Below are 14,656 nucleotides of genomic sequence, written 5' to 3' on the forward strand. Positions count from 1 at the left end.
ACTACGTTTTAGCACAAATACTATAACAACACAGAAATACTATGACTTAGTAGTAATACTATAACATAACAGTTCAATGTTCTTGCACAAATACCACAATATGGCAGAAATACTATGTTTTAGCAAAAATACTGTGATTTGGTGTAAATACTACGATTTGGCACACATACTATATTCCGCAGATACACTATAACATAACAGATATTCTACGACTTAGTAGTAATACTATAACATAACAGAATTATTAATTGGGCACAAATACCACGATTTGGCAAAAATACTATGATTGGGTACAAATACTATGATTTGGCAATAATACTGCATTTTAACACAACTACTGAGATTTGATTGAAATACTATGATTTAGAAGAAATACTATTACTCAATACAAATACGATGCTTTGGGACAAATACTATGTTTTGGTTCCAATACTATGATGTTCAACAAATACTATGATTTGGCACAAGTACTATGATTTAGTACAAATACTATGATTTGGCAGAAATACTATGCCTTAGTAGTAATACTATAACATAAGAGATATACTATGGTTTTGCAGACATACTATGTTTTTGCACAAATACCATGATTTGGCACAAATGCTATGATTTAGCAGAAATACTATGATTGGGTACAAATACTATGATTTGGCAATAATACTGCGTTTTAACAACAACTACTGAGATTTGATTGAAATACTATAATTTAGAAGAAATACTATGACTCCATACAAATACGATGCTTTGGCACAAATACTATGATTTGGCAGAAATACTATGACTTAGTAGTAATACTATAACATAACAGATTTCCTAAAAAAAACTATGAAATTGCAGTAATTCTATGACTTGGTAGAGATACTACGTTTTAGTACAAATACTATAACAATGCAGAAATACTATGACTTAGTAGTAATACTATAACATAACAGTTCAATGTTCTTGCACAAATACCACAATATGGCAGAAATACTATGTTTTACCACAAATACTGTGATTTGGTATAAATACTGCGATTTGGCACACACACTATGATTTGGCAGAAATACTATGCCTTAGTAGTAATACTATAACATAACAGATATACTATGGTTTTGCAGACATACTATGTTTTTGCACAAATACCATGATTTGGCACAAATGCTATGATTTAGCAGAAATACTATGATTGGGTATAAATACTATGATTTGGCACAAGTACTATGATTTAGTACAAATACTATGATTGGGCAGAAGTACCATGTTTCAGTACAAATACTATGATTTGGCAGGAATACTCTGGTTTAGCAGAAATACTGTAATTTGGCATAAATACTATAATTTGGGATAAATACTATGATTTGGCACATATAATATATTCAGCACATATATTATAAAATAACAGAAATGTTTGGCCCCAAAACCATGATTTTGCACAAATACCATGATTTTGCAAAAATACTATGAATTGGCAGAAATACTATGATTTAGCAGAAGTACTAAGATGTAGTAGAAGTACTTTGCTTTAGCAGAAATACTATGATTGAGGAGTAATACCTAAACATAGGAGAAATATTGATACACAGACACACATACACAGACAGTAAAGGGAACAGGAGCTGTGGAGAGTCTGGGCTTGGTATATGTAGGTCAGTTAAATTAGCTGCACCTGCTGTAGTCAGCCCTTACACACGCAGGCACAGAGAGAGGTGTGAGTTTTCTTCAGTGTATTTCTGACATTCAGGATTCCCCTCGAACAAATGGCCATAATTTCCTAACCGTAGAGGCTAGAACGGTCATTCAGGCATCGTTTTATTCAGAAGAGATGGGGGAATCTTCAGGTCTTCATAATTCAGAGATAAAACATAAATTCTTAAAGATATATGACTTGTAATACACTGTAACTGAGTAGAGGCGAAGCAAAAACTGCCTTGACTTGCGCTCAAACAACCTTTGGTAACTCTAAATCTATATGGAGCATCAAAATCATTCTTTCACCGTAAGAAACAGCAGGCTTTGGTGAACAGTCATGGAAATTTTCAGGGCTCTGTGGAAATCCATCAAAAAGATATGACGAGAGAAAAAAGTGGTTCATTTCCAGAGATTGAAATCTGATGAAATCTGAGCGAGGGACAAATTTCCTACCCTCAAACAAGTCCAACTCATTTCAGAACGGTAATAGGTGAGAAAGAAATTCTTGAATTGTGAGCGTCAGGAGTGTCTGAACATATACGGGGACAAGCCTCATGTCTTAACTTCGCTTCGTTAAGGAGATATGACAATTTGAAAATGCCTCTCATTAGAGAAATCCAGCGGTGATTTTGAACAAACTCTCCATTGAGTTTATATGGAGAGTTTTCTGACTTTGTGTTACTCTGAGGAGATTTGCAAAATATCTATGAGTCCCACAACAATGATAGTGACATTTTCTGAAAGCCAGCAAAAATACCTACGTTTTGGTGTATAATTTGTGGGGCTTGAGTGGAAATTGAGCGAGTAGCAAGAAGTTGTTTGGACATGAAGAGAAAATTCAAACAGTTTCACTGTCCCCTCTGAGTTAATTGCATAGCAACCATAGCAACGCATGTATTTTCTGAAAAATCACAATTTTGCAACTGAAAACTCAAAGAGGGATAAGATTAAAACGGTAGAAGATCTGAAAAAGCTGAATCATACAGGAATAGCCAAATCATTTGAGAACATTTTAAAGTTTGAATGAAGTTTCTAGGTGAAAGTATGAGGCAGTAGTTAAGTTTCAAAGACAAGAAAGTTTTAGCAGAATTGTGGAAGTTTCCCATTCATTTCAATGGGACAAATTAAAGGAAAAAAGTGTAATATTTTAAAAAGTATAATAGTAATAAACACCAAAAGTCATAGCCGGCATTAGCAGAAAGAGCAGAACAGTTTAGAGTTTGAACGGTGAAAATAGCACAAAAATTGTGGAAGTAGATCCACGGCAAAAAGTGTACGGAAACACCCGGAATAATAATAAAGAAGAAAGAGAAACAGGATCTCAATAGTATGGATGCCTATTAAGGCATCCACACAACAAGAGATACTGCTAGTTATCAAAGTAGGACGTCTATTGATCCCAGCTATCTCTGACCCCATCCTGTTTCTTCCAGATAAGGAGCCAGTGGCTCTGAGTGGCGGTCGCGTTGAGGTGACGTGGGAGAAGATGAGCAAGTCCAAACACAACGGGCTGGACCCCCAAGACGTGGTCCAGCAGTACGGCGTGGACACAGTACGACTATACATCCTCTATGCGGCACCGCCTGAACAGGACATCCTGTGGAATGCTAAGAGTGAGAAGAGTCTGCAAAATTACACAGACAAGTTACTCATGATGTGTGAACTTAAATAAATCTTGTAAAAACATGCTCTTTCCTGTGTCCTGTGTGTGTTGACCCACTCCAGCCGATGCTCTTGCTGGCGTTCTACGATGGCAGTCTCGACTGTGGCAGCTGGTGACCAAGCTGAGAGCAGCACGGCAGCTCGGAGATGTCCCCAACCCCAGGCTGCTGAAAAAGAAAGAGCTCGCGGAGGCCAAAAAGATCTGGGAGAACAAGAACTACGCAATTCAAGAGGTAACTGCTCTGCAGCCTAAAGGCCTTTACACACCGAGCGCGTCGTGATGATGAGTTGGTACTGATGTTTCTAAACAAGAAAGGGAAGAAACTGAGATTCTGGGTTCATCCGATTCTCACTAGAAGGCAGCAGAAGGCAGACTTTTAATGGTTTGATCCAGGAGTTGAAGCTGTATAATGGCTGCTTTTGTCCATATTTCATGATGTCAGTTGGGCACTTTAAGCTCTTTTTGACAGAGCTAGGATCACATCTGTGTGTTTAGCTGTGTGTCTGAAGTAAAACAGTATTCTTTTACTATTTCCGTATCATCATTTTGAGCTACGAACACATTTATTCCCAAATGCAGTCTAACATATCAAGTGTGTTTATTCGGATCCGAAAAATTGAGCTTGTTTCGAAAAAAGTCAGTGCTGCAAATTTGTCTGTGTGAGCAGCTCCAGTGAGAACGAGTGAATCCAACTCCAGGCCTTGAGGGCCGGTGTCCTGAAGGTTTTAGATGTGTGCTTGATCCAACACAGTTGATTTAAATGTCTAAATAACCTCCTCAACGTGTCTTGAAGTTCTGCAGAGGCCTGGGAATGAACTATTCATTTGAATCAGATGTGTTGACCCAGAGTGATGTCTATAACCTGCAGGACACCGGCCCTTGAGGCCTGGAGTTGGACACCCCTGGCTTAAGCGTCTCATTGTGACATTAAACTGTGACATATTGCAGCACTTCTCACCAGCAGGGGTCAGATATGTGCCCGTTGTCAAATCTCGGGTTGTCAGTGAGATTTAACATTCACTGTCCTTCGGCAACATATTGCATCTGTCATTTTGCTCCGTTTTGAATTTCGCTCTCAGCTTGTTCCTCTTATCTGTGCTAAAGTTGTTGATGCCTGGTATTAATTAATATCCTTCAGCCTTTTGCCACTTTGTTAATTGTTACAGTTGGAAGGCACGTTAAGAAGTCTTTTCTCATTTATAAGGCACCAAATGACACCAAGTAATATATCACTCGTTACACAGTCTCGCAGTACAAAGTCCTGAGTTGTGGCATTTCAGTGCTAAACATCCGTCGCAACCTGAAACCCCTGGAATAAAGGGTAGCAGCAGAAGGCGCTGGAAATTGATTTTAAACTGTCTCCTTTCACACTTTATAAATAGCCTTCTCTGGCTGCCAGGTTTGATAGTCGCTCTCTACCCCCCGCCTCCCACCTCAAGGCCATTGCTTTCAAAGGACCTCAGGCTGTTTGCCCTAAGCCCTCAAAGCCGAGGCTGTCCTTTGATCTGTCCCTCAAAAGCCTCGTTGATAAACCTGCTCCCTGTGGACCCTCCCAAATGGCTCCCTTTTCCATGAAAGCTGAGCAGGGGAATGTTGACTCGCTTTGTGGCTTCAGCTGGTCCACATGACAATAACAGACTGGAGGCCCGTCTTCTGAACCTGTCATTGTTTTCCAGTGATTCATCAGAGGCACACTCTGTAATAATAAGTGACAACACCAACCCATCTGGAAGCAGCCATATGTCTAGGATCCAGAAACGCATCATAAAGCCTCAGACTGTTGTTTTTACTCACCAACTGTGCCGTGTTTCTCTGTTGGTGTTTTCAGGTGACGACTCACTTCACAGAGGACTTCCTGTTCAACGCAGCCATATCTCGCCTAATGGGACTCACTAACACACTGAGCGTGAGTGCACTCTCTTATATCTTGAAGGACAGTAATGTGCAAAAAAGTCTATTTCATTATATTTTATTTCCAAGGAGCCAGACTTCCTCTTGTAATTTTTTAATGTGGTCACAGACGATGGTTCTCCAGGGTTTCTGAAGGTCTTTCAAGGTTTTTCTGTGGACATTGGCTGCTTTTTCACTCATTTTCAGTCCAGTCTCTGTTTCTTTCGTTGAATCCATGAAAAATGCCTAAGATAACATAGTTTGACAGGCATAAAATTATATTTTTGCACCAAGCGCTAAAGCGCTATTAGCCTAAAACTTAGCTAAAAATAAATAAATACATCAATACATCAGATGAGCAACATCTAAAGTCATGTCCTTAAGAAATAGGAAAAGGAATCCAGAAAAGAGCTGATAAAGGACCTGATAGGTCTTAGTGTAGCTGTCAAGAAGCTATTCTTAAGGCAGGGACAAATAGCTGAGGAGTGACATCAGAATCAGTGGTAGCATGTTTGATGGAGTGATGAATCCAACTGTGAAATTTTTGTTGTTAATATGTACAGAGGAGCCAGGAGAGAGATACAACAGCAAGTGTGTACAGTCATCTTTAACACAGTTGAAGCTCTGTCGTGGTTTGAGAGCCAGTGGTCATGGAGATCTTGTCCAAACAAAGTAGAATCAGATTTTGATCCATCATCAAGAAAGTGCTTGATTGGCAGCAGTTTCATTTTTCAGCATGACAATGATCTCAAACACACTGCCAGTGCAGTAGAAGCATACCTGCATAGAAAAACATCAATCAGTTGTAGATTGGCCTCCTCAAAGCCTGGACCTCAACATTGTTGAAGCAGTGTGGGATCATCCTGACACTGAATAAGACAGCGAACATCCAAACAGCATTAATGTTTGTCCTTCAAGATGCCTGGAAAACTGTTCCTAAAACTGCTTAAAGAAATGACAAGAAAGCTGCCTAAGAGAGTTCAGGCTGTTGAAGAATAAAAGTGATCACACCAAATATTGACTTTAAAGCTCATTGTACAAACTCTGTTTTTGTCTTCTATACTGTACTTTCGTCAGTGTTCTCACATTTCAGTAAATCATTGCACCTATTTCCCCATTTTCCTTGCAAAATATGAATAAATGAGGCGTGACTCAACTGAGGCGAACTAACTGCAAATATGGTACAAGTATTGTTTGAACTGAACACACTGGAAATCACATTTTCTCCACTGCTTCTGTGTGTCTAGAGTGCAACAGTCAGGCTGTTGCAACACAGCGTGGAGTTTGAGGAAGCTCTGGCTGCCCTGGTTATGATGACAGCACCCATGGCCCCTCACTTAGCTTCTGAGCTTTGGGCAGGTTGGTGAAGTTCATGTGCATATTTAATGTAAAGAAGAAATGTGTCACATGATGACACACACAGCTTCTTACACTTAACCGCTTGTCGGATGATATTTAAATAGTTGTAAATGAGGATAATTTTGGTGTGTAAAAGAGGAAGCGGCCTCTGCTAAACTTCTAATTTACACTAGTGAACACCCAACGATGAGTGGTGATGGATCAGTACACTCTGCCTGAAATAAACAGTGCTGAGAAGCTAAACAACAGAAAGGAAGCTCTAGCGTCACTTTCTGTGTCTCGTGTGGAAGCGTGCCCTTGCGCTGCCCTGGAGGACATCCTTTTCTTTTCATGGATGCACGGACGCGAGCTTTCTGCATACAGCCGAGAGAGGAGAGAACCAGAAAACAGAGTCCAGCTGAAAGGAAAGCGTATAGCGTGTGTGCTGGTTTTAATGAGTGACAATGAGCACGTTTTGTGTTTGTGTGTGCTCATGTACATCATGTACGTATAGCAGAAGAAGCTATAGAAGCTTAAGTTGTTTTTTAGTGAAACAAAGTTGAGCACGATAGCATCAGCAAACTTCGTTTTGTTTATTGTCCTACCCCCACCCCATTTAAAAAAATTAAAAAAATTCCTCAGTTATTCAGCTTACTCGAGTTTCACTGCATAGTTTCCCCGGTACGTGTTCGTCATGTTTTGCCCCCACAGTCTGAGAATCACCAATGCAGAGCGTTATAAACAGGACATACAAGATGTGTGACCTCTGCCGCACTGTACTTTACTCTCTGAGCCCTTCATCGTAATTTCACACACACACAGTGCAGGATAGAGGAAGTTCACATCCTTCCCTTGGGCCTCCAGAGGACAGGAGCTCGCTGTAAGAATAGCTGCGTCGTTGTTGTATGACCCATTACCGAGATGTTGTCTCAGCATAAAGATTAACAAATACAAGCAACATTAAAGTAATCCGCAGAACTAAAAATTAAATGTGTATATAACTTTTCTTTCTTTAAAAAAACAAACATTTCTGGCTGACTCTTTTGTACCTCCGCATACGTTTCCTGAGAGTCGGCAAATATTGTCCATGTTGGGTCTTTCCCAGGTCTTTGCCAGGTGAAACACCCCCTCAGCCCCATCCTCCAACATGAAGGGGATGTCCTGCAGCAGTCCTGGCCGACTGTGGACCCAGAGTATCTGGAGGTCCCTGACTTTGTGGAATTGTCTGTACTGGTAAGTTCAGATAAACGTGAACTCACTCAATATGCATCACTGCTGAAGGTTCTGACTCTGTGACCGAACAATAAATACAGAAATAAATGGTTGTCAAAGTTAAATGAAGCGCTTACATTTCCTAATTCCTTTTCTTTTGTTGGTCATTGCACTTGTACATGTAAACATTGTGAAGACAACCTGCTGAAATTCAAACTGAGCATCAGAATGCGGAAGAAAGGTCGTGTAAGTGAACATGGAATGATTGTTGGTGTCAGATGGGCTGTTCTGAGTATTTCAGAAACTACTGGGATTTTCCCACCCAACTGTCTCTGGAGTTTATACAGAATGGTCTGACAAAGCGAAACTATCCACTGAGCAAACGTTCTGTGGGTGAAAATACCTTGTTGATGCCAGAGGTCAGGGGACAATGGCCAGACTGCTTTGAGCTGATAGCAACAGGAATTCAAATAACCACCAGTAACAATCAGGGAACACTCCATATTATGGTGGTTAACACATTTACCTAACATGCAGAATAATCCTCAGTTTGACACTGGGAGGAGACACAAACTGGACAACAGAAGATTAGAGAAATGTCTTGATTTCTGCTGTGATATTTGGATGTTAGGTTCAGAATTTGGTGTTTAAAAAAAGACAAAACGCATGTATCCATAAATAATGCTGGTGATGGTGTTCTAATGGCACGCATTAGTCCCTTAGTACCAATGTTTTAACACCTACCTGAGTATTGCTGATGCTCATGTCTGTCCCTTTAAATGTGCACTCAAATGCCACCAGTCACCAGATCTCATCCAGTCGAGCACCCTTGGTGGTCCAATCCAGTACTACCAAGGTGTACCTAACAAAGTGGCCAGTGAGTGTATATACAGAACTTTATTAAGACTGTTTTTCTCATACGTCCTCTAGCATTTCCTGAAACTCTCCACTTTTACTTCCATGATTACTTCCATAGTCTGTAATTTTCAGGAGAGCCTATGATTAGCCTCTGTGTGCTTGTGCGCGCGCGGATAGATGTCTTTACAAGTTCGTGCGTACCTGTGTGTTTATGCGTCAGCATGTCGGACACTGTGCTTAAAGTTAAAAAGACAAGTTGGTCAGTAATTAGAAGTTAAGAACAGAGTTCCTGCCTTGCTGTCACTCACTCACTCGTGTACTTTCTTTACAAAAAACCCAACAAAAAAAACGCCTGTTAGCCAAAATGAAGCCTGTGACTGGTTCTAAGCTGAGTACATCATCATCGGGAATTCAAGTATCGGTGTTTTTCAACATGCAAAGACAATCAGAGGATGTATCCAGCTGTGATAGTGTTTTGTTTTTTTTTAAAAGAAAATCCATTTGTATCAGAGTGCTATTCTTCGTTCTGCCCTGGATATCCACTAGGCTAATAGATAAAAGCTCCAACTGCTGTAATGTGACTATTTTCTCTTTTAGGAGGTAGTATCCCCCTGAGAAAACCTGCTAATCCCTTCTCACACGCACACACACCTGTGATTTCAACAAACACTACGCTGAATAACAGCGCTGCTCATTCACTTGAGTTTTACGTGGAAAAAGAGACGAGAAACACGAGACAGAAATGGGTGTGTCCACTTATTCTATTCCCACTACAGAGATATAAATCTCATTGCAGTGACATTTTGGGAAATCAGCACATTTCTGTGTAAATACTCAGTTAGGTAAGGGTTACCTTAGCAAGAAGAAGTAGTGTTTATGGTTAGGACGGGTCTCCAGGAAACCCACCAGCACACGTCTGAGTGCGGGTGGGTGTGCCCAGTTCTGTTCTCACAATACTCCATATGTATTTTCCGTGTCTTAGTGAAAATAATACTCTTTTACACATCTCTGAGTCACACGCACTGTATATATATTTGAGCTTCCATTGCTCAGTGATGATGATGATGGTGGTGGTTTTCCCTTAGACTGAGCGCTCTGTTGTGGCTTTCCTCACTCTCAGTCCTCTAATCACGTACTCGGGTTTGTCCCAGAATGGAGGCCAATCCCGAGCACACGCACACACAAGCGTGCACACCCTTAATTTACAACCACCTAAAAGCAGCATCATGTTCAGCGTGTGCACACATACATTTGCTTCCAAACATACAAGACCGAGTGTCCTTACCATGCATACCACTAACTATGTGTTTTAAAGGATGCACTGTATATGTAGAGGGAAAAGGTGGAGTCTGCTATTTTAGGAGTTTTGTGCCAGTTTATAATACAACTTTCAATGGCAGTACTTCTGTTTTTCAAAATAACCGAATGGAAAAAAACTTTCAGTAACTTCTTTCATCTGTCGCCTTCTGTTTCTTACTCTTAGATAAACAACAAGTCCTGTGGCATGGTGACCGTCCCTGTGCAGGTGTCCAAAGATACCAGTCGGGTACAGCAGCTGGTTCTGGAGAGCCCCGTCGGACAGAAGTTTCTGCGCGAACGCAGCATAAAGAGAGCCATCTTGTCTCCCAGGACTGCTCTCATCAACTTCCTTGTTGATGAGTGACACTGGATTGTTCACCACTGCTTTTGAGACAGACAAAAGAGGTGGACTTTTTAAAAATCTATTTAAGAAAACCTGAAAGGCTGAACGTCAGTTCAGATAAAAATTGAATGATATCAATGTAAATATCTATATAGGCATTTTATTTATGTTTTCTATTTTAATAAAAGAGCAACTGCAGGTTTCCAGTCTCTTTAATGCAGCACCTATCTTTTCTAAATCAGACTCCCAATTATTCAGGACCTCACCTCCACCCAAAGACCACTTTAGATTCCAGTCATTGTTCACATTCTCTACCTTAAGCATCGCACTCACAGCTTCACACCTCTCAATCTACCAATGCACGTCTCAGCCAAGTCATGCAGCTGTGCCTTATCAGCACTTGTGTGCACCTCCGAGCCTGTTTTTGGGCTGCACAGACATAGACTGCCATTTGGCTACTGGATGCGGCGCTGCGTGAACCCTGGCCAGCTGGAGTTAACTGAAGGGCCTCACGCGGTCAGGGGATTTTTAACCTTGCCACCGCATCATTTGTTCTGTCCCTCATGGCCAACTATGCCTATTCATGGGCTCTGTGTCTTGACATTAGACCAACATGACTCAGCCCTTAGCGCTGTCCTGGCAGAGCGCACACACCAGAGGCACTGAAATGTATCTGTGAACACGCCTACTGGCCTATCTGGAATGAGTATGAGTAAGCAGTCACTTGATATGTAAAACAATTTCCCCCTCGTCAAGTTATTGTGCCCACACCTCCGATTAGTTGAGTTTTTTAAAGCTATATGGATAATAGCTAAGGACATGCTTTTAATTTGATAAGAATCATATTGGCCAGCTTGCAGCTGATAAAATCATGGCTTGCTGTATATATTGTTTTTAGTTACTCATGCTGAATTTTTAAAATGTGCAGACGCACAAAAAACATGTTTCTTACTGACCCCCTCAATCCTTTTCCCATATTTTGGTGCTTTATCTCTCAGCATCAGGTGACAGGAAGAGGCTCACAAGAGAGACAGAATAACAGGAAGTGAAACCAGGAATTAGAGGAGGGGAGTAAAGAACTTTAACTCTGTTCGTTGTTTTTCTCATTGTCACAATGGCTTGATGCCGTCGCAACCGAAAACAAAGCGAGACAAAGAAACGGAGGCATTTACCTTCTCTGTGCTCATCTCTGTGTCACACATTCAAACAGTCTGTTTTAAAATAGGCATTACAACCAGAAGGAGTTTGTTTTTAAACCCCTGATCTCTTCCTTTTTTGCAGCTCTTTTCACACCTTCATTTACTTTTCTCACTGGTAACAGCAGCTAATAAGCATGGCTGAACTTCAGGTGGCCTCAAAAATGGGCCCTGAGTTGCTGTTTCATTAAACAACAGTTACTGTTGCTCTCTTTAGAGCAGTCTGAGTGACATGATAGAAAATCCTTCCTGGACTAAAGTTAGCCCCTTTGAATAAATTTGATCTGAACTGCAGTGATGCATTCGTTTTGTCACTTTCAGCTCATGGCATCATTTAACATTTTTTATCATCTCTGCAGTTTCCATGACGACGAGGATCATTGAAAAGGCAACAATAATCCACTGTGACTCACTTTCTCTTCAGATCGCAGTCATACCCTTTCTTACACAAGACATGTACAGCATGGATTGTCTTTGATGAGATTAACTAAATCACTCCTCTGCCTCTTGAGAAATTCTGCTGTTGAGACGGATGAGGGTGGAGCACACAGCAGCGCAGTCCCGGTCACCCTCCATTGCAGCAGTCGAGTCCCTGGACTGGGGCTGTGTGTTCCCACAGGGGGACGTTGTAATGCCACAGCTCATTATCTTGCAGGATGACCTCAAGGCTGGAAAAGTAGTCATCTGTGGGTACTCTTTGCTTACACAATGAGCTCACACACAGTTTCATTAGTTCCTTAATTGTATTTGAAACGAAACTCTTGGGTAGTGTGTGATTATACACTTAACTGCCACACCTTAATTTATTAATTTGCAATACTGTGCAAAAGTTTTAAGTCACCCTTCATTTACTTATATTTTAAATCTGAAATAGGTGCAGTGATTTACTGAAAGATGTTAGAAAATAGATCGAAATGGAGTATGTAAGGCAAAAACTGAGTTGGTACCATTCTGATGAGTCTGAAAGACAACACTTAGTATGGCCGTCTTTATTCTTCAACACAACCTAAACTCTCTTGCCGTTTCTTTAAGTAGTCTTCAGGAATAGTTCTACAGGCTTCATGAAGGACATTCAAAGCTCTTTGGATGTTTGCTGCTTTTTTTCTGTTCTCTATCAGGATGATCTCACACTGCTTCAATAATGTTGCGATCTGGGTTCTGGGGTGGCCAGTCCATGGCTGATGGGGTTCCACTGTGCGTATCTAGATACGCTTTTACTGCACTGGAAGTGTTTGGGATTATTATCAAGCTAAAAAATGAAACCATGGCCAATCAATTGCTTTCCATATGGTATTCCATGGTGGATCAGAATCACAATTCCATTTTGACAAGATTCCCAACACAGCTGGCTGAAATCCAGCTCCAAAACCAGGACACTTTGACGAGCCCACTGTGTTTTACAGACGTTTGTAGACACTCTGTTGCACATCTTCCCTGAGCTCCTCGCTACATACTGATGACAATTTGAACCACAATTTTCAAATTTGGATTCATCACTCCATCAGACCTGTTGTCACTGATTTTTCAGTCCAGTTCTTGAGTAATTTGGGATACCTCAGCCTTTTCATCTTGTTCCCCTTCCTTAAGAATTGCTTCCTGACAGCCACCCTTCCACTGAGACCATTTCTCATGAAATTTCAGTGAACAGTCGATGAATCAACTGAAGGGTCAGGTGTTTGTTAAGGACATAATTTTTAAATTCAGTTCATCTGCTGTAGATAGTTTGCTTGAATGATTTCACAGGTCAGTATTGAGTGGCTTAAACAAACAAAACAAAAAGAAAACATTCATCTGAAAAAGGGTCAGGTACAAGGACTGGACTAAAAATGAAAAGACTTTTAGAAAGCCTGGAGAAATACTGCTCAAGACCACTTAAAAAATGACACAGTCTGGCTGCTTGGAAGCAAAATGTAAAGAAATAAGGAGTGGTTTAAGACGATCCACTCTAGATTATGTTTACTGTGCCGGCTATATCCCTCTCTGTGCAGAGGAACACTTTCTAAGGTGTTTTGTTTTGTATTGAAAGGATCCATGTATAATCTTAGTACAAACACCGATGTCCTCACTGTAAAGCTGTCCAAGGCTGTATCATAAAGCATTGGCCAGTGTTCATTCTTCCTTTGCTGTTCTTTCATCCATCTTTACATGCAGGTTTTTCAAACATATCTATTTATTCCACCTATTTCCATCTAACCAGTCAAACTGTTGTGTCTTGTCACGTAGAGTTGTTACTGCTAATGCTTCAAAGTAAAAGCCGACAATTCCACAAACTGCATCTGCTTTTATGGAAGCGTTAATGCCTTACAACAACAAAAAAGACTTCTGAGCATTAGTTTAAGAATATATGGCATTATCTGCTGTGCAGATTTCATTAACTGCTACATTTTCATTGCTTGTTTACAAAATGCCTTGGCACATATCCTTATAAAAGAGTAACAACAGAGCTTTGGATTCCTGGAAATAATAGTAGTTAGTGCTACTAACTGTCCCCTCTAAGATATGATGTAACCATGAACATGTAGGAAGTCTGAAACCTGGCTTTTTTTGTTTGTTTGTTTATATCCCATTTTTCTCTTTTAATGAGGCTCTAATGACACAATTACCATAACGGGTGAAATTAAATGAGCTCATGTTTTCCAGAGTTATTGTCACCACATGCTTGGATTTTCCCCATAGATATTTAGCAAAGTAAATGCAGAACATAGCAACACCAATATTATGGATGGCACACAGATAATATTCAAAATAGTTTTTAATTTAAGTCAGTCTGGAGATATAATTTTGTCACTTTTATGATGCTTTCTCAAATGTTTAGTTTATTACGTTTTGTACAAGACATCCAGGGTTCAAATCCAGGACACTCACTGCAATTTCATGTCAGAGTGCCATGTTAGCAACATTTTAGATATAAGATTTTGGACATATTCATTAATGTCCCACACTGCATGCTGCAACTGCATCTTTATTTGAAATAAATAATATTTTATAACTTTGTGGATGCTGGTCAATTTATTTAAGCAATAACACATTTGAGCAGCTGCTCTGGTTTGTCCTTTTTCCCCTTCTTTACAGCAATAGTGCTCCCAGCTGTCCTGATGAATGTGTTTAAGGGGTAAGTAAAGCAAGTTAGGCCTCCTGCTTGGGGGGGGGGGGGGTGATTGCATTACAGTGACTGTTTCTTCAGGC

At 40.4% G+C, this 14,656-nt stretch overlaps 1 protein-coding gene across 1 annotated transcript in view; it reads left to right on the forward strand.

Annotated features, from left to right (window-relative positions):
* Nucleotides 1-10,776, forward strand: part of lars2 (leucyl-tRNA synthetase 2, mitochondrial) — a 40,859-nt gene extending 30,083 nt beyond the window's left edge. The window contains exons 16-21 of the mRNA XM_085422245.1: nucleotides 3,105-3,284; nucleotides 3,397-3,566; nucleotides 5,163-5,240; nucleotides 6,472-6,583; nucleotides 7,668-7,795; nucleotides 10,116-10,776. Of these exons, the coding sequence (XP_085278371.1) occupies nucleotides 3,105-3,284; nucleotides 3,397-3,566; nucleotides 5,163-5,240; nucleotides 6,472-6,583; nucleotides 7,668-7,795; nucleotides 10,116-10,295 (848 nt within the window). The 3' untranslated portion in view covers nucleotides 10,296-10,776. The remainder of the gene's footprint in view (nucleotides 1-3,104; nucleotides 3,285-3,396; nucleotides 3,567-5,162; nucleotides 5,241-6,471; nucleotides 6,584-7,667; nucleotides 7,796-10,115) is intronic.
* The last annotated feature ends 3,880 nt before the right edge of the window (nucleotides 10,777-14,656 follow it).

Source organism: Rhamphochromis longiceps, linkage group LG11, assembly GCF_057381845.1.
Source record: "Rhamphochromis longiceps isolate RC_006_pf linkage group LG11, R_longiceps_female_GT1.1, whole genome shotgun sequence".
NCBI classification, from domain to species: Eukaryota; Metazoa; Chordata; class Actinopteri; order Cichliformes; family Cichlidae; genus Rhamphochromis; species Rhamphochromis longiceps.